Source organism: Danio rerio, chromosome 20 (genome assembly GCF_049306965.1).
Source record: "Danio rerio strain Tuebingen ecotype United States chromosome 20, GRCz12tu, whole genome shotgun sequence".
Classification (NCBI taxonomy): domain Eukaryota; kingdom Metazoa; phylum Chordata; class Actinopteri; order Cypriniformes; family Danionidae; genus Danio; species Danio rerio.
This window is the reverse complement of record NC_133195.1, coordinates 648446-675997: the sequence shown is the minus strand read 5'-3', so window position 1 is coordinate 675997 and position 27552 is coordinate 648446. Positions and strand designations below refer to the sequence as shown.

The 27552-nt window shown below is 40.2% G+C and overlaps 1 protein-coding gene across 8 annotated transcripts in view; it reads left to right on the top strand.

Annotated features, from left to right (window-relative positions):
* The window catches only part of prkg3 (protein kinase cGMP-dependent 3), a 32162-nt gene extending 5082 nt beyond the window's left edge, over positions 1-27080 (top strand). For 2 of the 8 annotated variants that reach the window (XM_073933911.1, XM_073933913.1), the window contains exons 3-24: positions 1068-1161; positions 4237-4363; positions 4446-4508; positions 6448-6574; positions 6675-6841; positions 8914-9027; positions 9118-9223; positions 9308-9371; positions 12313-12390; positions 13253-13341; positions 13537-13602; positions 13680-13727; positions 14909-14950; positions 17476-17587; positions 18612-18748; positions 18836-18925; positions 19189-19330; positions 23029-23192; positions 24364-24480; positions 24597-24659; positions 25051-25126; positions 26363-27080. In XM_073933911.1, coding sequence (XP_073790012.1) covers positions 1068-1161; positions 4237-4363; positions 4446-4508; positions 6448-6574; positions 6675-6841; positions 8914-9027; positions 9118-9223; positions 9308-9371; positions 12313-12390; positions 13253-13341; positions 13537-13602; positions 13680-13727; positions 14909-14950; positions 17476-17587; positions 18612-18748; positions 18836-18925; positions 19189-19330; positions 23029-23192; positions 24364-24480; positions 24597-24659; positions 25051-25126; positions 26363-26449 — 2173 coding nt within the window. In that variant the 3' untranslated portion in view covers positions 26450-27080. Of the gene's footprint in view, positions 1-1067; positions 1162-1473; positions 1612-4236; positions 4364-4445; positions 4509-6447; positions 6575-6674; positions 6842-8913; positions 9028-9117; positions 9224-9307; positions 9372-12312; positions 12391-13252; positions 13342-13536; positions 13603-13679; positions 13728-14908; positions 14951-17475; positions 18206-18275; positions 18749-18835; positions 18926-19188; positions 19331-23028; positions 23193-24363; positions 24481-24596; positions 24660-25050; positions 25127-26362 lie in introns of those variants that run through there. The other 6 variants (XM_021468555.3, XR_012396282.1, XM_073933914.1 and 3 more) reach the window with 6 other exon arrangements.
* Positions 27081-27552: the final 472 nt, after the last annotated feature.

The following is a 27552-nucleotide window of genomic DNA, read 5'->3' as shown; positions in this document are numbered from 1 at the left end:
GCTAGTTTTGGTAAAGCCAGGAACCAGAGACATTCTTGCTGTGAGGCGACAGTGCTAGGCACTGGGCCACCGTGTCACCCATCCGGAGGAGTAGAGGAGGAAGGGGGGACTCTTCAAAACGAAGATAGCAATGGAATAAACCCCAGGGTATTTATAGTAGTTTAGGAGTCATCTAATTGGATCGTAGTGAATTAGATAATGCAGGTCAGCTGCTTGCAATCATAAGCACGTGATCCTCTCGAAATTTGTTTATACATAAACTTCACTTCAAGAGTTCACTATATTTATTTATTGGTTATATGAATAGTCTAACTGTGGGTCAGCTTGCATGTGTTTGACGTCTTTACCTAAAACTTTAAACATGCATAGGCCTATTATTTGAAATAAAACAGAAAAAAATAAGGAGATTAAAATATGATTTAAAGCACTCGTTTGGTGCTGAAGCCATGATCTGTCTGCGTTAATAAATGGCATTGTTGCATTACCTTGGTTGATAAAATCAGTAATTGCATAAAGTGCATATTATTAGTACTATAAAAAAGTATATTACTGCTCTAAGTCAGTAACTCAGGCAGCAATGCAAAGTCATAATGAATGTGAATAAATAGTCTAAATGAAATGAACAAGAGGGACCAAAATGCAGTCATTAGATCTAGTACCGCTCTATTATGACATACTGGCACCGGGCCTGAAGGAAGTAAAAGAATCTCTGTGCAAAGTCTGACAAGAAAAAGGATGTAGCGACTACAGATACAGACATTTTTGGTCAAATATGGACTAAACCCAACAGTTGGGGTTAATTTTATGCACTTAAAATTGGGTTGAACCCCTGCAAACTTTTTAACAACTACATTAACCCCTTTATTGGGTGACTTTGACATTGATTAAAAAATCAATTTGCATTACTTGAGGTCATAAAAATCTCGTGATAAGCCCCAGTAACACCTCAAGGAGCATTTCAGAGAGTTTCCAGTAAAGGGTTAAAGCTACTGAGAAGTAGAAATGAATGGGCATGAACGTTTTCTTGCGTCTGTTCTAGTACAACCACATTTTCCTTTTTACCTTAGGGTGGAGCACCAGGTTAATGATTTACATCCACCAGGTCGATCTTTATGCCAGAACGCACACAGATCAGGAGGGAGTGAGAGCTTGAGTGATCAGGTAGGTGTCATTAAGAATCAAACAGATTTCATTACTGTCAGGATAGATGACCAACGGGCATGATTTGCATGGATTAAAAGTGTGTATGTTTCGATGGTGTGTTTTGCTGGATACCTACCAAGAGCCAATTTCTAAGTTTTATTCTTGACACCTGATGGGACGGGTAGCTTTAGTGTACATACCATTTTATAGGACATGATGTATATAAGAGATTTTGTTATTCATCATGACTGTCCAAAGCTTACAGTTCTCTTAAGTAAGCAATGATTGCTGGGCACAAGCAGGACTCCAGTAGACCCTGACCGCCTCTTCAGTCATAAAGCGTATGCCATAGAGGGCAATAAGACTGGCTAATCATTTCCTCAGAGGTTAGAAATTCTGGTATTAAACACATCGAATGACATCTGAATGGAGGAGATTTCTATTTAGCATGACTGGTGACACTTTACAGTAAGGTTCCATTTGTTATTGGATCTTCTAATGTTAACATAAGAATAAACCGTCCAGCGTATATTACAGCAGTCATTTAACACATACAAACAATGAATGCACTTTCATTATCTAACATCAACAATAGAACGTTCAGTGTTTTTCCATGTTATTAAAAATGAAACCTTATTGGAAAGTGTAATTGTCTTCCTTTTGACTTACAGCAGTCCTGGATCATGTCGTAGCTATAGTCAAGAACTTTCCACATCAGCAGTACTGACTAACCATTTACAGTTTATAGTTTCTGAAACAGATGATGACCACTAAAATCATTGCTAAACAGAGTATTTTTGTATACAAAGCCACATAATTAGAAACTATTGGTCAATTCTGTGCTATTTTCTGGATTGCTTATGGTGCATGAGCCAACATTGAATTAGATATTAGGGTCAGACTTTACAATAAGGTTCATTAGTTAATGTTAATTAATGCATTTACTAACAGGAACAAACAATGAACAATGCATTTACTACTGTATTTGTTCAATACAGTAGTTCATTTTCAGTTCATGTTAACTCATGGTGCATTAACTAATGTTAACAAGCATGGACTTTGATGTTAATAATGCATTAGTAAATGTTCAGTTATGATTAATAAATGCTGTACAAGTGTTGTTCATGATTAGTTCATGTTAGTAAATACATTAACTAATGAACCTTATTGTAAAGTGTTACTGATATTATTGACTCTGGTGTTGGACACAAGTGTTTACTTGTTGTTTTTGGAACTGAGGTGTGCGGTATGAATGCAATTTTATTATTGTTTTTTATATATATGTAACTTATTTATCTATTTTTGGTATGGAGAGCTCTGCGGTGACATGTGAATTTCCCTTTAGGGATTAATAAAGTCAAACAAACAAAACAAACAAACATGCTATGGAGCGGAATAGATTGAAACACGTGTTAATTTAGCTCTCCTATAACACAAAACTAAAATAATTTAGAGGTTATATCGCATTACTACACAAAGTGTACTGTAGGTGAACTTTTACAGAATGTTATAATGATGTTTTCTATTATTAGCTTATGTAGTGTTCATATCTGCACTCATTTATCAACTCAACTCATCACACTTTATGGACTAGTGCAGTCATTCTAACTTTTATCAAATCAGCTTGTGAGTCATTCTCCATATGGGTCATACTCCACATATTGGGCTTAACGCCTCATTCACAGAGAGCGTCAGCTTTAATGCTTCCCATTCACTTCGAATAGGTGACATTAGGCGTTGCCGAGCTGCATGGTGAATCCGTCTCACTCCAGAGGTGTTGCTCGCTGCAGAAGTTGGGACTTGCTCAACTTTTCAAGCACCGATGGAAGCATCAGCCAATCAGATCGCTGTATGCAAATACACCAGCTTAGACAGTGGCCTATTGCTGACTGAATTTCATTGGCTGCACTGCTATGACTATCGCGTCAGCTCCAACTACAGACACGCCCTCTGTCAAGCGTTGACGCTGAAGCCCTGTGTGAATGTGGCGTAATACAATCAAGTTTTATTGATTGTTTTGTGAATAAATAGTTCTGTTTTCACTGTTAAGCTGTGGTCACACTGGACGTTTCTCCTCATAGACTTCCATTCATACACATGCTATGGCGTCAGACTGGAAACGCAAGCTTGTGTGTCAAGTTTGCTGCGTTGGAAAGTTCAAGCTTGATGAACTCTGACCCGCAAAATTGCATCATGTGACTGCGTGAGACCAATCAAAGATCAAAACTAACCTCTCTGGATAAGAATTTAAAACATGAAACAATCGCTCGCTTTCTTAAGTGAAGTTTATTTATAAACTAATTTCAAGAGGATCATGTACTTATGATTGATCACAGCCGGTCCTGCATTATTCAATTCATGATTCACCAATCAGACAATTCTTAAGCCACTATAAATACCCTGAGCTTATATTACAGTCATCTTCGTTTTGAAGAATCCCCCCTTCCACCCCTACTCCTTCTCTTTTCCTAGATGGGTGGCACGGTGGCCCAGTGGTTAGCACTGTTGCCTCACAGCAAGAATATCACTGGTTCTAGTCCTTACCAAGCCAGCTGATGTTTGTGTAAGGAGTTTACACGCTCTCCCCATGCTCATAATGGTTTCACCCGGGTTCCCCGGTTTCCTCCCACCGTCCAAAAACATTCAGCTTAAGTTAATCGACTAATCCAGCACCATAGACATGCTCCTAGTCAGTAGTTATCTCTTAAGAGCAATCACTATCTGTTCATCAGCTACTTCAGCAGGGGAGTTCTCCACATCTACCACAGCTCAAACTCCCCTCTCGCCCTGCAAACGAGAGGGAGCCCTGGGCTCGAGGATCTTATGAGCTCAGGGCTCTCTCCTAGTACAGCATGCCAAACACGCTTTAATATCAGCTAAGAGTCAACTCTTGAATGTCCAATCATCTGGTTTAATCCCTCTCGACAGAATTTCGCAAGCTCAAACTCTAGTGCGACCGCAGCTTCAGTCTCGTGTAAGATATTTTTGGTTGTGTTTATGTCACTGTAACTGACAGTCATCATTTTGCAAATGCTGCAGTTATATATTAACTGATTTCAGTGTGGCAGAGTCTCACTCGCTCTGTTTTCTTAGTGTCATGCTGCTTTAGTAAAGCTGAATCTCCTCAGGCCAATGGAAGCCCAACTCAAGAAGCTCAGACAGATGCTGGAGAAGGAATGCCAGCTCAGCCAGGAGCTCAAGAACCAGAACCAGGATCTGAGTAAGACAACGATATCAGGATCCAATCAATAAAAACTACCTTTCAGCAAATTCCTGACATTACAATATCACATTTCTTTCAGAGAGACAGCTTGAACATAAAGAGAAGCATTTACAGGCGCTGCAGGAGCGATTAGATCAGCTTGGTAAGACAAAATGAACTGTGTGTGCCCCCTTTAATATGTTTCCCTAATGTCACCAATAATTAGCTTCACATACAATTCCTAACTAATAGATATCATCATCATTTGATGATAATCACAGTACATTAATGTTTTGCATTAAAATGTTATTCACTCTAGGATTATCATGCAAATGATGTTTATTGTTAAATAGGCACCTGAGTAAATCTGCACACATTTCCAGCACAGAAATCTGAACTCTGGATAAAGCCAGGTTCAAAAGTCAACAGGCAGATTCGCTATATAAACCAGATTAATGATACTGTATCTTCAGAAAGCTGTTTGACCACTCCTCCACAAATTCAGGTATATGACATGTTGGCTTGCGTGATGTCATCTCTGACTGTTCCATCAGCAGCAGCAGAAATGGTATGTCACTTAACCATGTCTCATTCAGAAGCATGAGGAGATTCCATATATCTGGTACTTCCTCTGGAGATTTCCCTAAAAAGGGCTGTCAAGAGGAGCATCAGATATGAGAACCAGGTCTGGGTGGTCCACTAAGCTGCAACCACCACATTCCCTGGACTGGCACATAATATGTGTGAGAGGGCACACTTGGAAAATGCATACTTACTTAACTTTCCCCGGGGCTTCCGATGTATTTGGGCCAAGGGGTACCATGGTCATGGAATAACACAACTGGCAGAGCTTTTTCCCCAAATCGATCACTTTCCATCCATGTTTGCTCTTTGAGGGAAACTTACATCTTTTAATGAAAGCATCTATGGCAGTGAGAAGGTAGGCAGTTTATCTGTGCACTCATCTGTGCCAAAACTTTTGTGGGACAAACCAAATACCTCTGAGTGTGCTGTAAAATCCTGCAAAGAAAAGATCTCAATTTTTATTACAGGGATCAGATGCAATAGCCATTACAAGATAAAAATCTGAATGAGTGAATGCACGTCAATGTACTTATGTAAGGGGGAGCAGCCTCTCATACAGATTCCAGTCACCAATACCTTTGGTATGTTTCTATACACCATACTATCAGAGGTGATAAAGCTTCTAGGTCAGGGGTGTCCAAACTCGGTCCTGGAGGGCCGGTGTCCTGCACAGTTTAGCTCCAACTTCCTTTAACACACCTGCCTGGACGTTTCTAATATACCTAGAAAGAGCTTGATTAGCTGCTTCAGGTGTGTTTGATTGGGGTTGGAACTAAAATATGCAGGACACCGGCCCTCCAGGACTGAGTTTGGACACCCCTGTTCTAGGTGAAGCCCCTACTGTCAACTGTGATAGAATTTTAAAATGAGTGACAGCAAGGGAACTATGGGGCCTTTAGGGTTTATGAATTCATGTTACGTTGTTACTTACATACCCAGCAGTGATACAGAGGCCGTCAACATGACTTTAGATTGACGTTGTACTTTAACGTCGTGGGGACATTGTATTTTGTTTGGAAATTGGGTTTACGTCAGAACCCAACGTCAGACTGACGTCAATGTCCAACAACCAACCTAAAATCAACCAAATTTCAATGTCTAATGATGTTACAGCTTGATGTTGTGTGGACGTTACAGCTATGGCGTCTATCAGACGTTGGATTTTGGTTGCTGTACATGACGAATAAATGTCAGTATGTGACGTCAATATGTTGTTGGTTTAAGATGTTGGCTCGATGTTGGATTTTAGTCACTTTCCAACACAAAATCAACCAAATTTAGCCTACCCAATCAACCAAATCATTTGACATCTGTATTGGACGTCAAAATAACGTTGTCCTTAGATGCTAACTAGACATTGTGTTTTGGTCACCTGACACCATCTAACCTAATATTGACGTCTTATGGAGGTGTGCCTTCTGGGTATTGTCATGTTATAGTGTTTTCTATGTATTGTTATGTAGTTCTGTTGAAAGTATTAAGATTCATGCCATCTCATTTCTAATGTTGTCATCCAGATTGCACAACTCAACGAACCAGTAATGAATTGCCTAAGGTTTGGCAAGGCCGGGCAGCTGTTATGGCCCCTGAGCAAGTACCTGAAGTCCTGGATATCACTGCCAACAGAGTCCAAAAAACTTCCAGGTTACTGTATACACATCTTAATCGAGAAGCTTATCAATCTAATTAAACAGCAATGGTATTCACTGACCCCAAAGTTATGCTATGTGTGTGTGGTCATCAGTGAGACATCTCAGATCGTGAAGGCCATTGGGAAGAATGACTTTCTTCGTCGTCTGGATGAGGAACAGATTAGCATGATGGTGGATCTGATGAAGGTTCTGGACTGCCGTGCGGGTGATGAAATTATCAAAGAGGGCACGGAGGGAGACAGCATGTACATTGTTGCTGGTGTGTATTTGTGTGTAAACTGACATACCAGTGAACATATCTTGTCAAAACATCTTCTTTTGGGATCCAAAGAAGACAGAAAGTCATCAGGGATGAAAAAAAGCATTGGTCTGTGTTTTAACAAAGATTGAATGTTGTTATATATATTGAAAGCAACATTGGCTCATTCTGAAAACGTAGCCCTGTATACATTTCTGGAGACCGCAAATTATGCACCCAGAGGTCCCAGGCTGCATTTCATTTTGTAAACGAACGCTACGGGGTTGTATGACGCTGTTTCTTTTCACGCTACCAGCTGCTTGCTTACCTTACCAGTTTGTCCAGTTAGCTCAACATGTACGTCGAGACGCAGAGAGGAGTTGACCATGATGACAGGGTTTGAGTCTGGTAAAGAACGGTTCCAGAAAGCAGGTAAGACAAAAACAGAATAAAAAAATAAATAAATAAACAAGTAAATAACAGAGTGAGAATGTGGTAAAATCTAAAAACGTGGTAAAAATCAGACGAGGGCTTTTCTTTTTCTGGATTGTTTTTGAAAATTGGTGGTAGGATTTTAGGAAAGTGGGTCTGGCTGGTCAATCGATAAAGTTGGTGGGGTTTAGGGAAGGAGGAGGGTGGGTCAGTTGATTGGTCGGTCAGTCAGTCATTCAGTCAGTCAAACAGTCAGTCAGTCAACAGCGGCCTCTGGTGGGTTTACGCAAGAACAGCAGGCACGAACGGCATTCACTAGACAAATATGAGATTTCACAAAGCATATACAGCGACCTCTGTTGTATTCGCGAAAACAAACACTGCAAAAATACGTACCTCCTAGGCAGTATGATGCCGTTTCTTTTCACACTTACCAGCTGACTGCTTTCCTCCGTATGGACGGCTTTCCCACTTTTACCAGTCTGCCCAGTAGCTCGCCATGTACATCGGCGGACTTGAAGCACAGAGAGAAGTTGACCACGACATCGGGGTTCGAATCCGGTGAAGAACCCAAAAGCATGGTGAATCAGTGCTTTTGAAAACACTAATGGTTGGGTTTAGGGAAGGAGGAGGTTGGGTCAGTCAATTAGTCAGTCGACAGCGGCCTCTGGTGGATTTACGTGAGAACAGCAGGTGCGAATGGCACTCGCGAGAGAAATTTGAGATCTCTAAAATCATACACAGTGGCTTCTGGTGGAATCGCTAAAACAAAAACTGCAGCAAAACCTTCCTGCTGGGACGTATTTGGTGCTCTCCAGAAATGTATATAGTGATACATTTTCAGAATGAGCCTGGGTTGTTCTTTTCCGAAGGCAAGATACCAATACCATATAGACATACTCTCTTTAGCTGAGAGGACTCAGGTTTTTAATGATTAGCCTCTAAGACCAAGATGGGACCATAACAAACTGGTATAACAGGAAAAAAATAGTTCACACTTTATTTTTAGGTGACGTAGTTACAGTGTAACCATTCGTTCAACTACTGAGTAATATTAGTTAATTTCATATATTACTATATGGTTGGGGGCGAGGCAGTGGCGCAGTAGGTAGTGCTGTCGCCTCACAGTAAGAAGGTCGCTGGTTCGAACCTCGGGTCAGTTGGCGTTTCTGTGTGGAGTTTGCATGTTCTCCCTGCGTTCGCGTGGGTTTCCTCCGGGTGCTCTGGTTTCCCCCACAGTCCAAACACATGCGGTACAGGTGAATTGGGTAGGCTAAATTGTCAGTAGTGTATGTGTTTATGAGTGTGTATGGATGTTTCCCAGAGATGGGTTGCGGCCGGAAGGGCATGTGCTGCTAAAAAATGTGCTGGATAAGTTGCCGGTTCATTCCAATGTGACGACCCCGGATTAATAAAGGGACTAAGCCGACAAGAAAATGAATGAATGAATGACTATATGGTTGGGGTTAGAATGTGGGTTATGTTTAGGGGTAGCTACATGTAAGTATGCATAATTCATCATAATTACAGTAAGTGCATGGCACATGTGCAACTACGTCACCTTAAATCAAAGTGTTACAACAACCCAAAACTCTTTCATATGTGAACAAAAGACAGTCTATAAGTTTGTAAGGATAAACTTTTGAGTTTTTTAATTCTAGCGGGAGAGCTGAAGGTTACTCAGGCTGGTCGTGATTTGCGTATTTTGAGCCTTGGAGATATGTTCGGGGAACTGGCCATTCTATACAACTGCAAACGAACAGCATCAGTCAAAGGTCAGTTGCCATCGTGGAGGGATGAAAGGCCATGAGTTATTTGAGTCGCCCTCTGCTGGTGGGATCAATGGTTAACTGTTTTCCCCACAGCCATCTCTGCGGTAAAGTTATGGTGTATCGAGAGACAAACGTATCGGAGCATCATGACCAACAAATCCAAGATGAAACGAGAGCAGCTGATGGGCTTCCTGAAAACGTACGACATTCTGGTGACACTTCAAGTCAGACGCTTACTCACTGTGGATTATGCTTAAGTGAGTTTTACTGTTGTTTTCATCAGGGCGCGCACTTTGAAGGCTCTGAATGATGTGCAGTTGTCAAAAATCATCGACTCCATGGAAGAAGTAGGTGTGATTTTTTAAAATAATAATATAATAAATACCAGTTGCTTTCTAAATCTTTTAGTTTCATGATTACGTGTGTGATTTGTGTTATAGTAATGCAATCTGGTAAATAAAGGACAGACAGAAAGAGGTGACATAAGGGGAAAACTTGTACATATAAACAAACTGTAACTTAAAAATGTAAGTTTATATCAATTAGATTTATAATAGCTCTTAGTGTCTTAGGGCCCTTTTAGCTGAAATAGTAGCGTATGGGTCTTTCTGAAAGACCATTATGAATTATCAAAACATGAATGAGCTGCTATAGTCATTTACTAACCATCCAGAGTATAGAAAGGCTAAATAAACACAAGATAGACTTATCGATTTCAGTGACGCGGTGGCGCAGTAGGTAGTGCTGTCTCCTCACAGCAAGAAGGTTGCAGGTTCAAGCCTCGTCTGGGTCAGTTGGTGTTTCTGTGTGGAGTTTGCATGTTCTCCCCACTTTTGTGTGGGTTTCCTCCGGGTGCTCTGGTTTCCCCCACAGTCCAAACACATGTGGTGCAGGTGAATTGGGTGGGCTAAATTGTCCGTAGTGTATGAGTGTGGATGAGTGTGTATGGATGTTTCCCAGAGATGGGTTGCAGCTGGAAGGGCATCCGCTGTGTGAAATATGTGCTGGATAAGTTGGCGGTTCATTCCGCTGCGGCGACCTCAGATTAATAAAGCGACTGAGCCGAAAAGAAAATGAATGAATGAATATGACCCAGTCTAGACTCGAACCAGCGACCTTCTTGCTGTGAGGTGACAGTGCTAACCACTGAGCCACCATGCTGCCCTGGGGCTTTCATTCATTTTCTTTTCAGCTTATCTGGGGTCGCCACAGCGGAATGAACATTATCCAGCATATGCCCTTCCACCTGCAACCCATCACTGGGAAACATCCACACACACACTCATATACTAAAGTCAATTTAGCTTACCCAATTCCCCTATACCGCAAAAATCAGAGCACCCGGAGGAAACCCACGCCAACATGGGGAGAACATGCAAACAGAAACACCAACTGACCCGGCCAGGACTTGAACTAGCGATGTTCTCGCTGTGAGGCTACCCACTGCACCACAGTGCTGCACCCTAGGGCCCTTGAGCATATAAATAAAATAGTGGCCTGAGAACCAAACCCTGAGGAACATCTCTGGAAACTGCTGAGAAGAGGAAACTACTGAAACGCTGAGTCTGTAATGACAATGCTGGATAACAAGAGTGAAATATATCATGGGAAACAGTCTTAAAGGCAATTATGAGAGTGAGGAACATCGATATATCAATGTCTTCTTAGCGCGATGGCACCTTAGAGAAACTTTTAACACCTTTAGCACTGCAGTCCCAGTAGTATGGGCTGAAAAGGGTCATGAAAAATTGATGTTGAAGCAGTCATCTCCGTCAGCATTTCTGCAACAAAAGAAAGATCAATACTGAAGAAAAAAGAAATGGTGTCTTAACCACAGGTGGAACTGGGTTTCAGTCCTAGCATAGCAGAGACAGTGTGATGTGGATGTGTGGCTGTTTGGTGTGATGATAACAGACAGATGTTAACAGTCAGTTTTTGGACAGATGAAGTTGATCAATGGATAAATGTAGAAGAAATAGACAATTTAGGAAATATTTTTATTCGATGCCGTGGACCAGCCTGATCACCCGCCGGTGACCTGCTCACACCTGCAGCTTCTTCATGATGGACGTCCAGTGTTCTCCAGACTCCAGCACTGCACAGGAAGTGTGGCCAGAGGAGAAATGGTGGAGCCCAACTGAGCCTGGCTTCTCTCCAGGTTTTCTCCTTCACTTTGGTCAATTGGTGAAGTTTGTTCCTATACTGTCCTGCTTGGTTTGGGACTTGTAGAGCTTGAGTTCAAAATACAGACAGTGCAAATACAACGACAATGTGAAATTGACAGCGATATGTACAATGAATTGGTGTTTACAGTGTTTGGACTTTCAGCAGTGAAGATTAAACCACACTGAACTGAACTTCAGCTCTGAACACTGGATTGACACAGCTTCAGTTCACTAGAGCTTCTGTGTTCAGCTGCGGACACACACTCTACACTGAAGAAGAGCTGGAGAAATACAGATCAATGGAATTGTGTTTTGTTGTGAAGAAGAGTGTGTAACTGAAGAGTATGCGAGTTTTAGGACATACTCATGCTCAGTTACGTCCCCAGACATCATCTACATTTCTGTCATATTTACTTTCCTACCTTATTAGTCATTCAGCTGTGTGTTAATCTGCCATTCGCGAGTCATTCATAATGAAAGATCTCCTCCTCCTGGCTAATTATGCATTCAGAAGTTAATGTCCAAACACAACTTTATATAAGTTTACATTGTTTCAATATGATTAAAATATGTCAATTGTCATTCCAACAACTTCACGTATCCACCTGAAAAGTTTTACTTGGGTTTGTAGTTTTAATCAAGTTCTCATCCAACACTCAGTGTATTGCAGGCAATATTAGCTGTTCGAGTATTGACAGTACTAGACTTTACCTGAAAGAGTCCGCCATCCGGGAACCTTTGGCATACTTTTTCAACATACTATGATTTAGGACATACTAATTCTATTTTCAAATACTATTTAGGATTGATAGTATGCAAATTATGATGCAGCAACTCTCTCTCTGATATGCACTCCTCTGCTGTGCCTAAAGTCATTCCTATACACGTAAAGTAGACATGAAATCAAATATAACCATACTGATGTTGTTAGCTCACATTGCTAGTTTTTCAATAAAGGCGAATTGAACTGAATCAGTCATCAGCCAAGTGTGAACTCTTGACATTTCAGTTTTAGAGAAGAAGTAGTTAAGGGTACCAGGCTTTGACACAATATTCTGTATATTTTGCTTCTAGCAAAGCATGGCATAATGACTTGTCCTTTTTATGTTTGTTTCCCCGCAAGGTGAGATTTCAGGACAATGAAGTGATTGTCAGAGAAGGAGCAGAGGGCAACACTTTCTATATCATTCTCAAAGGAGAGGTAAAGGAGATTTTTATTTTAATGCATACAGTTGTTTTGCATGTTTATGGTTCAGGTAATTGTTAAACGTCTTCTGGTCAGAATTATTCACCCCCCTTTGAATTTTTTTTTTATTACTATTTTAAATATTTCCCAAATGATGTTTAACAGAGCAAGGAAATGTTCACAGTATGTCTGATAATATTTTTTCTTCTGGAGAAAGTCTCATTTGTTTTATTTCGGCTACAATAAAAGCAGTTTTTAATTTTTTAAACACCATTTTAAGGTCAATATTATTAGCCCCTTTAAGTTACATATTTTTTCGATAGTCTCCAGAACAAACCACTGTTATACAATAGCTTGCCTAATTACCCTAACCTGCCTAGTTACCCTAATTATCCTAGTGAAGCCTTTAAATGTCACTGTAAGCTGTATAGAAGTGTCTTGAAGAATATCTAGTCTAATATTATTTACTGTCATCATGACAAAGAGAAAATAAATCAGTTATTAGAGATGAGTTATTAACACTATTATGATTAGAAATGTGTTGGAGAAATCTAAACAGAAATCGGGGAAAAATAAACAGGGGCGCTAATAATTCTGACTCCAACTGTATATGTTTAAGCTGTATCATATTCATATGTTGTACCTTTATATGAATTTAAATTATTTATATGATTTAGGAGCAAATGAATTTAATAATGTTTAGCATTAATGTGTCTTTATAAGTAAACTAAACGAAGTAGGTTCTAAACAAGGTTGGACTAGATACATATGAAGCAAACGTCATTGTAAAAGATGTTTGTTTGTGTTTAAAACCATTTAAAATCATCTAACCTGAAGAAAAGTCCTAAAACAACTGTTTTGGTTCATGTCTCATTAGGTGTTAGTGACGAAAAAAGTCAACGGCCAGCAGAAAACCATCCGTAAAATGGGCGAAGGGGAACACTTTGGAGAGCTGGCTCTCATACGGTAACCATGCTCACGGTTACTTAGTGACAGCGTCATGGGGCTATTAGCATCACAATATCAGGAATAAATATTTGTTAGTGGCTGATCGACTGATTATCAGGCACCTTTGTAAATAATTGAGCCATAAATAGTTCAAATATAAAGATCTGGTTCAAATGTTGAGTGACGCTGAACGTCAGTCTTCTGTTAATGCAGAGAGATCCTCAGGACAGCCACGTGCACGGCTGTGGGAGTCGTCATTTGCTTTTCAATCGATAAAGAGTGAGTTTAACCCATAATTTGAACCCATCATCGCCTCGATTTAAGATTTGCTTAATGAAATCAATATGTTGTTACAGGGTTTTTGAGGAGACCATTCCTTTTGAAAGCCTCGAGCTCCACGATGAGTGAGTTTTCCTGCTTCATGTCTTACATCTGTATTTTCCTCCAACTTTGTCAATAAAACGAAACAAAAACGTAAATCAAAGGTTTTCCGTTTTTAGTGTAAATGTTCCCTCAGCTTGAATCTCCGTCTGCCACAGTATGCTACAGTATGTGATTTGCTGACATTTACTATGTGTTAGGTAGACATGGGGAAACAGTGGGTAACGTATTCAGTTGAATAAGTATTAAACACATCAGCATTTTTCTCTGAAAACACATTTCTAAAGGTGCTGCTGACTTGAAATTTTCTCCAGATGTTGGTAATAAATCCATATATGAAAACAAATCTAATTAGTTTACAAATGAATTTCTGTGTAATAACATGAAACGACTCAGGGAGGAAGTATTGAACACATGAAGAAAGGGAGGTGTATTCCAGCAGCGAAGTCCCAGACAGCAGCTGAAATCTCTCAGTAGTTCTTCAGCAAGCCTCTGCCCTGAAGATCAGCTGCTTCAGTCTAACATCTACATCAGCAGGAGGATGAAGATCACACATTTCAGCAAGACGATGATCCAAAACACAGCCGAGGAGACTCTCAGATGCTTTCAGAGAAAGAAAATCAAGCTGTAGAATGGCCCAGCCAATCACCCGACCCGAATCCAATAGAGAATACAGAATAAAGCTCAGATTTGATTGACGAGACCCACAGAACCATCAAGAATTTTGACTCTCTGTTGAAGTCTGTGGGGAAACTCACACCTGAGCAATGCATGAGACCAATGAGAGGCGTCTTTAAACAAGCCTTTATATGAAGTATTAAAGACTTTTCAGTATTCCTTCTGTCATTCCACTGTTATTACACGCAACTCATTTCTCAGATTTGCTTAAGTTGTTTTAGTTTTTACCAAAATTTGGTTCAATCCCATGTCAACAGCTCCTTTAGAAATATTATTCTCAGGAAGAAAAATATAATGCGTTGAATACTTTCCCCCCCACTGTATAAGCTTATCCATAAAGCATTTATCTGAAGCTAACTGACTGGTCCAAGTGTGATATTTTGCTCTCACATTCATATTCATTATTATTGGGCATTAATATTCAATGTTTTAATTGTTGTGGTGTGTTATTAGTTTAGCATTACGCATCAGGAGTTGAGGGCCTGTTGGAGATAAGAACAGTTATTAATTGTAAATTGTTTTGCAGTGCTAATGTCTCGGAGATTGATGAAAAGCCAGAGAAAGCTCGGTAAGATGTTTAATTTAAATATATTGTCTTTCAGCTTGTTTCACACACCCCAGCAGAAACAGGACGTCAACATGAAAGGACATTTTGTTTGGAAATGAAAATTGGGTTGGCGTCAGAACCCAACGTCAGACTAATCTCAATGTCCAACGTCAGACTGATGTTACATTTTGGTTACTTTCCAATGCAACCCAAAACGACAAAATATATACAGCTAATGATGTTACAGCTTGACGTTATGTGGAGGGTGCCAGTATGGCGTCTGTCAGAGGTTGGATTTTTTTTAGGATACCTGACCAATAAATGTCAATGTGACGTTGGTTTAAGAGGGTGGCTCGACGTTAGATTTTGGTCACTTTCCAAGAGAGCCGGAGTGAAACTCCTTTTCAGCCTTGGAGCTTCAAGCCTTAAACTGGCCCACCTCAGTTCACGACTGACTATATTAAAATAAGGTAATTTCCAATTCAGTTTCTGACACGATCACGTCTTTTTCAAGGGCACAGCTGCTTTAGAACATCAAATGGTTTTCATAAATGAGAACATTAATTCTTTATAGATATCAAGTCCTTTTTAACGGTCGTCACACAAAAAATAAAGATAAATATGTTCTCCTACATAAGTAACCCAAACAGTATTATATGTCTTAACACACAAAAAAGAAAATAATAATAATAATTTACTCAGGTGAGGTTATCCCGGACGAGCCCCCAATTATTACGCCCCAAGTCTAGGGTAAACAACATGCGCATAATAAACGAAGAAAACAAATGTGTTGGGTTGGTGGATTTCCCAAACAAAACAAAAACTTAACGCCAAAGATTCCCTTCGGTCGACAACCAAACTCAGACACTCAGTTGAGAGTATGAAGAGATTTATAATAGAAAAATGTAGTAAATATAAATGAGCATCTCTTACGGGTGACCACAGGCCAAAATAACAAACAAAAGAATCGATAAAGTAAATGCACTAAATTACCTATTACTATTTAAAGAAAAATACAGGAAGCTTACCTTTCTCCCTGAACATAAACATAGTCAAAAGTAATCAAATAAATAGGCAGTCCACCCCAACACGCTCAAACTCTCAAAATAGGTTAACGGATGAACATTAGTACAATATTGGTTGTCGACCAGAGGGGTGAGGGAAATCCAGGAGCTCCACTCCCAGCACCGAACACAGCACAAATGAGCTCCCCGAACCCTGCCAAAAGCTCCTTTATATACATTCCTCCGAGACCAGCAGCCAATCAGAACTGGAGATCATGCCGGTATGGGAGCCTATGGGATAACTGAAAAACAAGAAGGCGGGACAAAGAAAAAAGATGTGCAATAATAAATAAATAAACTTCAGTCGTAACAGGTTCGAACTCAGTTCAGCGTCGTCGTAACGCAATGTAACGCAATCTTTTTTCCCCCTTTTTAGATTTATGATCAAGTTATGTCAGATTTATTAAAGTAGTAAATCGTCTGATTTTTATTGAGCATTAAAATTAATTATTCGAATTCTTATATTCACTAAGGTGCCGCTGTTTGGGGTCGAATGATAGTTACAACATCATTAACCTGCAGGCTGCATTTTGCTCACGGGTCTGCGAGAAAATAAATGAAAACAGCGGAGCTGCTGCAAAATAATGAATAAAAAGAGAAAGGCTATGGTCACATAAATAAATAAATGAAAAAGTGCGACTGCTGAGAGTGAAAGCAACTAGGGACATCGGCCATCGCGGCCAAAAAATGGCCTGCTTTCCAACACAACCTAAAATCAACCAAATATCAACGTCATTTCAGGACATTAAAATAAGATTTCGCTTAGATGCTGGCGACCTAAATCTAATAATAATAATACAAATAAAAAATCTTAAATAATAGAAATTAAAACTTGCAAATTTTCTCTTTTAAGACGAATGCTTATCTTAAATTTCTTTCAAAGAAGTTTGAAAAAAAAAAAACATTAAACATTTTCAGACATACAGAAAGTTCATGTCAAGCTCAAGTTCAAGTTCATGTCATATATGATGCTAAAAACTCAGCTTCACCCTCCCAAAATAAATTACATTTTAAAATATAAATAAATATCTAAATTGATAATAGCTGTGGTCATGTTAAGAGTTAATTAATATTAAAAAAACATTAGTGAGCCCAAACGTTTAACAATAATGTAAAAAGAGAAATGCTGTCATCATTGACTCAGCCTTTACTTATCTGAAAACTTATCTGAGTCCCTTTCTTCTGTTGAACACTAAAGAAAATATTTTGAAGAAAGCTGTAACCATTGACTTCCATAGTGTTTGTTTTTTCTACTATTGAAGTCAAACAGGCAAAATGTATGCTTTTAACTGTTGCAAATCAGCAACGCCTGCCTTGAGAGGGTTAAGTACTGTCATAATCATCTTATCTGTATATTTATATTTAATTTCCCTTTAAACTCCTTCATTGGTTTGTATGAATCTAGGATTTAACCAATAGCACTGATATTATAGTTTGATTGTTCGAATGTTCGTTTTCTATAATGATTTGTGCTGTCTCCAGGCCGGAAACATCTCTAAAGCTGAAAGATCTCGTCCCCGTTCTGTACCAGGAGGGAAGTTATCAAGGAGATCCCGTCACTCTTGGAATCGGCGGTTTTGGAAAAGTGGAGCTGGTATGACAGAGGAGCTCAGACTGAAGGCTTTAGGCCCAATCATACACTCTGCCAAATGTGGCATCAGGCAGGGTGCAAGTCCTTTTTTTTTTGCTAATTCAGCCTGACACAGGTGTCATTTCACACCCTGCGCCAGGTTGATTAAATAGCAAAAGCCTCATTTGATCACCCGTGTGCGTGCTGGCCTGAAAAGAAGGTGCATTGTTGGTATTTCGAGGGGGGGGGGGGGGGGGGGGTAGTGATATACACCTATAGGCAGATCCACAACATACAACATACATTGCTTATTACACACACAGGGATGCACAGCAGAACATGAACATTTTTAAATAAAAATAACTGCTTCCTTCGATGCCTTCTACACCTCAGGGCGCTGACGGTCTTTAACCTCATGTTTCTTCACCAGCTTTTTTTCAGCTTGCAAAATCCACCATGTGAACAGTAAATTGGTCAACACCCATAATTCATTAAGAGAATAAGGACAACCTTTTTGGCCTTGTGCCATGCACACCAAGGGCTCTATTTTAATGATCTAGGCGCAAAGTCTAAAGCTCATGGTGCAAAGGCATTAAGGGCATGTCTAAATCCACTTCTGCTATTTAAAGGACAGATAAATAGGCTCTGCGGCCGGTGCATGGTCTAACAGGGCTGTGCTGATTATCTTAATGAGTTCTGGCTGTGTTTTGAGCATCAACTGCAGTAAACCAATCAGAGTCTCGTCTCTCGTTTCCTTTAAGAGTCAGTTGTGTCACTCCATGATGCATTTGCTATTTACATGACGGACTTTGTGTAAAAAGTGAACGCTTCACTAGCGAGAACACAGAGCATCTGCAGCGCGAGGATAAAGAACGAGCCTCCTCCACTCATCCTCTTTACTTGTCCTAGTATCGCTCTGAGTGTGACCGCAGCTTTAGTTCATAAAACTTCTCTAAAACAAAGCCCAATAGCAATCCTGAGACCTTTTTTGTCAGATACTGAATGTAAATGTGAGTTGTTATTAATACATTAGCTTGTCGTTTACCAGGTAACCACCCTGGAGCACAGAAAGTACTTTGCGATGAAGAGGATCAGTAAACAGCATGTTGTTGCGAAGAAGCAGGAGGCTCACATTCTGCTGGAAAAGAAAATTCTCCAGGGTATCCGATGTGATTTCATTGTCAGGTCTGTGTAATAAGTCGTATTTAGTCTAGAGTTCCAGCTGTTGGTGGATTGGGGTAATCTAGTGTCTGATTTTCTCCTCTGGCACAGGCTGCATGCTGCCTTCAAAGACTCACGCTACGTCTACATGATAATGGAGTTTTGTCCTGGTGGGGAAATCTGGACTAAACTGAAAGAAGCGTGAGTTATTAAAGAGTTTTGCCATCCCTATTACAGAAATGAGCAGAAAAACCCTGGCATTAAAATGCACCGACAGCCACTCTTAGTGAAACTCTCACAAATAACCACACACTGGCACTGTTTTCCCCCTCATTTGGTTTGAAGCATGAATACAGCTGATCATTAATCCGAATGCATTTTCAGTCCGAATGAAGCAAACTCTTTGTTCTCTAATTAGCGCTGGTGAAAGTGTGAATATGGGGTTTTGTTTTGTCATGTTGCAGAGGACGCTTTGAGGAGAAAATAGCCGTGTTCATAACAGCGTGTGTGGTGGAAGCCTATGCATACCTCCATAACAAAGGGATCCTGTACCGAGACCTGAAACCAGAAAACCTCATGCTGGACTCTAAAGGATATGTGAAACTGGTAAATAAAGAATTAAATCAATATAAATAAATGCTCTTTCCTCCTGCTCCATGCCATATTCTGCTACGGTGGCTATAAAACAGTATTGTTCAGCATCCTTTTAATGTGATGCAGCTTTCAACAGGGGCTTTTTACAGAAAATGCTGTCCTGCTTTCATAAATAGAACAATTACAGCTCGGTACACTGATAAGCTGTTAATAAAATTGTGATAATTTGTCACTGTGACAATTTAGTACGCCCACTTGAAAACGAAAACTCTCATGCTGCCACTCGTTAAGTCTACATCTATGCTAATCTGAAAATATTGGGAAACAAGGTTTTGATTTCCGTCTATATTTAAACATTATTCACATATTTATATACATTTATATTATATAGAAATCTTTATATATATAAATATGAACTTTTTTGCAATGTATACATGCATGTACAGTGGTTGGACAATGACACTTTGCAACCTTCATTGATTGAGTTACATTGAGTTAAACTCACCCCCCCTAAACCTCATTTCCATCCCGGACGAGCCCCCATGTGTAATCCACCAGTCTTAAGGCTGATTTATACTTCTGCGTCAAACATCGCATCGCTGACGTGCACCTCTCAAAAAATGTAACTACACGTCGCAACAACGCGTAGCGCAAGCTCTGTGATTGGTCGGCTTGGTAGCGCTGACGAGTCTGGGCGGGACCGAGAGCCGCGCAAATGATGCAAGCCCGATGGAGCGATTGTTTACAAGTGTGGAGTCGCGTGAAGGAGCTCCGGATGGAAAGTTTTGTTTTGTGTTTACCTCATAGTTAAAGTTGTTGCACGTCCGCCGGTTCCTGCCTCAAAATGAGCGAGATTGAGTCACTTGTACATCCCGGAAGTGTTCAGGAAACGCAAAACAGCACCGAAGAAACTCCACAAAGAGGAACATTAACACCTCACTGCCAACTAGCGTTTCGGAAGTGTTAATGCAGACCAACAGAGACAGCGCGCAGAAGTATAAATGCACAGCTACGCGCGTTGCATGCGCCGTGGGTTACGCCGGTCACTTGACGCAGAAGTATAAACCAGGCTTTACTGTACCCAACCCGGTCTGAGCTGGGATCAAACAGGCAATTCTTTGCATAGGAGTCGCTTGCTCTAACAAGGAGGCTAAAGCCCTCTAACGTCTGTCGCTGGACCACCTCTACAGGTCAGAGGAGTGAGGTTTACCTGCATAGCACTTCGCTAGCTGGCCTCCAATACACTCACCTCCTAACTCAAGGTTATAATAGTTAACGAAGCCGAACGAAAACTAGAAATGAAAATCATTTTGGTTAACTGGAATAAAATAAAAGCGAGAGACTAGAACTCATTTTTAAAAGACTAGAACTAACTAAAACTGCATTGTGTACATATAAAACTAACTGAAACAAACTAAAATTATAGCAAAACATCCTTCGTTTTATTCTTTGTAAATGTATTTAATACATAAGCCTTTTAGAAGTCAATTTATTTACTTCGTGATGCCAGATTTACGCCGGGTGTTTGAGCCGTACGGCCCCTCGGAATCCTGCTGCCATTAGCCAGATCAAGCTGGCCCTCCTCCGGTCAGTCCAATAACAACTGGACATGACAGCAACACGGTGACAGCATTAAATACGACCCGAGCAGACACTTAACAGTATTCATTTAACACATTCAGTGTTGCCAGATTTATGAGTTTATTTTTGCAGGTAAAAAATGACATAGGCGGGTAGTGAAAATTTGCCCGGTTTTGCAACCTGTTATGTTCTCCCAAAGAGATGCCATAGCCCCCGTTCTTGACACACAAACGCTTAGAACAGTGTAGAAACGCTTGTGATACCTACATATTAATATAGAAACTAATAAAAACTAGTAAATCTGCCCCCAAAAAAACTAATTAAACTAACTGAATTTAAAAACAAAAGGTCAAAACAAAATAAAAACTAAAACTAATGAAAAAAAATACAAAACTATCATAATATTGCCCTAAACCTCACTCTCACCCCCGGCTGAGCCTCCACATGTAATCCACCGGTCCTTCTGCACCCAACCCGGTCTGAGCTGGGATAGAACCGGCGATTCATTGCTTGAAAGTCGATTGCTCTACCAAGGAGGCTAAAGACCATCGCCTCTAGCATTTGTTGCTAGAGTATCTTGTGAGGTCAGGGAAGAGAGGTTTACCTGCATAGCACTTCGCTAACTGGCCTCCAATACACTCACCCCCCTAATCCTCACTCTCATCCCGGACGAGCCCCCACATGTAATCCACCGGTCCTTCTGCACCCAACCTGGTCTGAGCTGGGATAGAACCGGCGATTCATTGCATGAGAGTCGATTGCTCTACCAAGGAGGCTAAAGACTATGGCCTCGAAGGTCTGTTGCCAGAGCACCTTTTTTTTGAGGTCAGGGGAGGGAGGTTTACCTGGATAGCACTTCACTAACTAGCCTCCAATACACTCACCCCGCTAATCCTCACTCTCATCCCGGACGAGCCCCCACATGTAGCCCACCACTCCTACTGCACCCAACCCGGTCTGAGCTGGGATCGAACCGCCGATTCATTGCTTGAGAGTCGATTGCTCTACCTGACCATGGCCTCTACCGTCTGTCGCTAGAGTATCTTGTGAGGTCAGGGAAGAGAGGTTTACCTGCATAGCACTTCGCTAACTGGCCTCCAATACACTCACCCCCCCTAAACCTCACTCCCATCCCGGACGAGCCCCCACATGTAATCCACTGGTCCTTCTGCACCCAACCTGGTCTGAGCTGGGATAGAACCGGCGATTCATTGCATGAGAGTCGATTGCTCTACCTAGGAGGCTAAAGACCATGGCCTCGAAGGTCTGTTGCCAGAGCACCTTTTTATTGAGATCAGGGGAGGGAGGTTTACCTGGATAACACTTCACTAACTAGCCTCCAATACACTCACCCCCCTAATCCTCACTCTCATCCCGGACGAGCCCCCACATGTAGCCCACCACTCCTACTGCACCCAACCCGGTCTGAGCTGGGATCGAACCGCCGATTCATTGCATGAGAGTCGGTTGCTCTAACAATTAGGCTAAAGACCATGGCCTCCAACGTCTGTTGCTAGAGTATCTTGTGAGGTCAGGGGAGGGAAGTTTACCTGGATAGCACTTCGCTAACTGGCCTCCAATACACTCACCCTCGTAATCCTCATTATCATGCCTGACGCGTCCATTGAGTCCATTGCTCTACCATGGAAGCTAAAGACCATGGTCTCGAAGGTCTGTCGCTAGAGCACCTTTTTTTGAGGTCAGAGGAGGGAGGTTTACCCGCATAGGCCTCTGTTACAGGTGAATTTCCCACCAAGGCAACCCAGTGTGCTGAATTATAATAGGGCCAACTGGCACTGGGCTGGTTATAGAGACCAAAACAAAGATATTCTGACACATAATGCGCATTGTTAAAGCAGAATAACTGACCTTAGCACTATTAGATAAACAGTATATGATCAGTTAGCATGTTTCTGAAATATCTGCAAACATATTAGGCTATTTTTATGCTTGAGAATAGTCTTTTAATAACTCTTTTAATTTAAAACTGATAAAGCTGGACGTGAATATTCTCTCAATAGGTGACACTTTCAGTAAAGTCAGCATGAGTAAATGTCTTTCAAGCATGATTTATTTTAACCTGTTGGTGCTATTTACATCCCGCTTTTTTTGCATTTGTTTAATTTCAGGTTGATTTTGGTTTTGCAAAAGAGCTTTCTCGGGGTGAAAAGACATACTCGTTTTGCGGCACACCTGAGTATATCTCTCCAGAGATCATTCAGAACCAGGGCCATGACATCGCTGCAGACTTCTGGTCGCTTGGGGTTCTAATCTACGAGCTTCTTGTGGGCAGGTAATGAAGTTTCCTCACACATTGTTTCCTGCATGCTCTGTCAGTGTGTCGCAACAGCGAATCGTCAGTTTCATCAGTTCTCCATCAAGCTAAGGGGTTGAGGGAGTTGTTAAACAAATTAAATCATTATTAATAGTAAGTAGTGTGCTTTAAACATCATTATGTGACAATGACACACAGTTCAGTTTAATTTGCTCTTGCAATTATCCTTCCCGAAATTACTCCGAGACTCATTTTCTCTTTCAAAGTGATTTACTACTTCCAATGATACCACCTTGTGTTTTGTCAACGAGTGGATAAATGCATGCAAAAATGGATGTCCAGCAAAGAACTGCAGAAAATGATGTGCTGCTTAGCTCATTTTTAAGAATGCACTAAGCTTAGTTTTTCCATCTGCTATTGCATGTGTTTTTATTTTCATGCAAATGATTTAAGGGATAGTTCACCAAAAAAAAATTTTAACAAAACACTAAAGCACACAACCATGAGGATAACATGAACCCTAAGCTCTACACAACACCAACACAAGACTAATGCAAGACACGAGTACACCATAAATAAAACCCGAAAGGTACAAATTTGTGTCCGTATTAATACCTGAAGGGTACATATTAGTGTCTAAAAAGTACAAAAGTGTTCCCCCTACAATTTTTAGGTACTAATATATACTTTTGAGGTACCAATGTAACAAATGTGTACCTTTTAAAAAGGAACCACCCCAGTGACAGCTCGCCTACCTTTATTTCTGTACCGTGCACATACTGTATGCAGCATGCATGGTCCGATCACACCGCCAAACGAAACAGAAACCAACTTTTCCGAAGTGCTGAGAATGAGACAGCATGCTATGAACATACAACAAACACAAGGACGATGTCAGCTCATTACAAAGACAAACACACAGACAAAAACAGGGGATATGAGCACACAACCCGTGAAAATTGAGTCGTGCACATCATAAAAGACAGGACTGGTCCTGACACTTGTATAATGATCACTGCAAACTTAATTGAAGCATTTGTTTTTTTATAAAAACATAACATAGAAACATTAAAAAATGCAAAGTTATGCAAATATGTAAAAAAACAGTTTATATATTTTGATATTTAATATCATTATATTTAGAGCTTAATGAAATGATGATAACAGTATGGTTTCATTTCCCCTTAAGCCCACCCTTCTCCAGTTCAGAGCCGCAGAAGATCTATGCCAAAATCTTGGATGGAGTGCTGAATTTCCCTTCATATATGGGTGAAGGTGCCAAATCTATCATCAGTAAACTGTGCAGGTAATCTAGAATGAAGATTAGGCCTTGTCCTGTCTAATAGAATTTCTCTTTTTTATCTTTATTTTAATATTTCTTTTGAATTTTATTTAGGTATTTACAATGTCATTTCTCTGCAGGCTGCGTCCTGGACAGCGTTTGGGCAACACCAAAAATGGAATCAAAGATGTGCGACATCACAGGTGATTAACTAGCAGTTATGTATTTATGCATTTAATAAAAATAGTAAATATAGTAATATTAAAATATTATATCACTTGGGACATCTAAAAAAATGAAAAAAATATTAATTGATATTAATATCAATTCAGCAAGGAAATTCTTTACAATATTTCTTGTTATATATATATTTTTTATTTATTTATTTATTTATTTTTTGAGAAGTTCTTTTTTTGTTAGTTAAGCTGGAATAAAAAATTGTTTTAAATTAAAAAACAAAACTCTTTTAGGTAAATATTATTAGTACTCTTTTTTGTTTGCTTGTGTTAGACAAAATGAAATAATTATTAGAAATTAGTTCTTAAAATGATGTTTAAAAATGTTTTTAAAAAAAATCTCTAATTTTCTTCTCAGGTGGTTTAATAGCATTAACTGGCATAAATTAAGAATGGGGCAGCTGGAGGCACCGACGGTTCGGCTCATAAGAAAGGTCCAATTTTACATCATATTCATTACACAGATCATCTGACACTTTGTTCAAAAACATTTTATTGCTAGAATTTTTCAACCAAAATGGATATCAAAGTTATATATATATATATACATTAGGGGTACATGTGTTCATGTTGAACTGTCACGGTACGGGGGTCACAGTTCAGGTCACGCACTACGACAACAAATACAGTCAGGCCAATCGCTTTAATAAGACAAGAAAGACGACAGCAGTGCTAGGTAGCCATTCACAAACAAAACATCTTGCATCTGAAAACCAAGTGGTTCCACTATGTTCCTGTTTTCGTGTCAGCATGCTGCTGTAAACCGAAGCTTGCAATGCTTGTCTCACCTCAGAGTTCTTCTGATTGTTCCACTGCTGTGCCACTGACATTAATGAATGCCACTACGTGCAAACGGTGAAGCTGTTTAACAGCTTAACTCAAAAAATGCGGTGCTCATGTACAAGGCACCGCAGACGACACAAGTGTATAATGGTCTTGAGGGCCGATGCCCTGCACAGTTTAGCTCCGGCTTCCTTCAACACAGCTGTCTAGAAGCTTCTAGTATACCTAGTAAGAGCTTGATTAGCTGCTTCAGGTGTGTTTAATTGAGGTTGGAACAAAAATACGCAGGACACCGGCCCTCCAGGACTGAGTTTGGGCACTTTTGGTTTCCATAGAAAAACAATAGAAGTATAAGATTCTGTCTTACCTTGTGCACATGTGAGTCTGAGTACGACATTTTCGACATTTTCGTACGACCAAACTCAACTAGATTAGCCACTCAACTGACAAACCGTAAAATACTTACATTTCCTCGTGAGAACATTCTGGTTTTTCTGTTGTTTTAGGAGAGGGTTGGGCTTAGCCTTGAAAGTTCAACACTAAAGTCTCCTATTTATATGTTTTTAATAATACTATTTATTTTGGATAACAAGAAGCTCTTCTGTTCTGTAGCTGAGTGTGACAAAACACGTCTGCCTGTTCAAAAGTACAGACAGAAGCAAGCACTGGGGACTTGTTATTAATCCTGAGGTAACAAACTCTTATCGAACTGTGACCCCTAAACCGAGGAACGTAGCGAAACGTCACTTCTGTGTACTGTTACACCCCTGATATCCATCTTTTACAACATCTGATCTTAATTTTTTTCTGTGATAACGTTCAGAAATGTAAGTTATATCTTAAGGTTTGTTTCATTAATTATGGCTTTGCGTGCTTTCGGTTTTCAGGGTCCTTGCTATATAAACTTCGACCGCTTTCCTTATGACAAGACCCAGGCGGAGGAGGAATTCTCAGGCTGGGATTGTGACTTCTGAACAACTGCCAAGTAGTCTTAAGATCTCCAACATATCTCAAACTCTCAGGTTATCTCATGTTTAACACCCATAGCATATCTTAGTGGAAGATCAGTACTTTCTGACGATTGGTTTATGACCGAACTTTAGTATCTTTCCACAAAGAGAAAGTAAAAGAGTTCTTTACAGGACTTGTGCTAGTGAGGTGTCAAATGCCCATTTCAAATGCATTGTTTTTATTCTGAAGTGATTTCAGACACTGATTCATAGGAGCTAGAGAAAACTGGAGCCAACTTTGCACTAGAAACAGAGAAAATTATTATTATTTTTCAATGTAATGTAAAAATAAACATTGGGATTTGTCTCCATTGTCGTACACGATACCTTATGTACATGCACTTGTCAGACTATTCATGTTTAGGCGAATCAGTCAGATTATAATGTACATTCTTTATTTACTTGTTTAATGAGCCAAATGTTATCCATGAACTGTCATTAGTAACTGGAAGTTGAGACTTTTATGTGTAATTTATTTTCAGTAATTTGTTTTTGTGGCAACCACAAAGCTTTAGTTTTTCAGTCAAAGGACTGTGATGTCATTGTGGTGTTGTACTTTTGTTGTTGATGTATTATAATAAAGAATTAGGCCCAATCCCAACTCTATTCTTGTACCCGTTCCCCTTGACCCTTAAAACCGAGGGTGATCGGGAAGGGCTTCAAAATTTACCCCTAAAAGTGGGACAGCACCTGCACACGCCATCATATGTCCTCGCGAGCTCTTGCTTCCTATGAGATCAGATGATGCTGTAGTGATTCTAGTTGCGTTAATTATTGATATTTAAGAGTGATCATTCATTCATTTTCTTGTCGGCTTAGTCCCTTTATTAATCCGGGTTCACCACAGCGGAATGAACCGCCAACTTATCCAGCAAGTTTTTACGCAGCGGATGCCCTTCCAGCTGCAACCCATCACTGTGAAACATCCACACTCATACACTACGGACAATTTAGCCTACTCATTTCACCTGTACCGCATGTGTTTAAACTGTGGGGGAAACCAGAGCACCCGAAGGAAACCCACGCGAAGGCAGGGAGAACATGCAAACTCCACACAGAAACGCCAA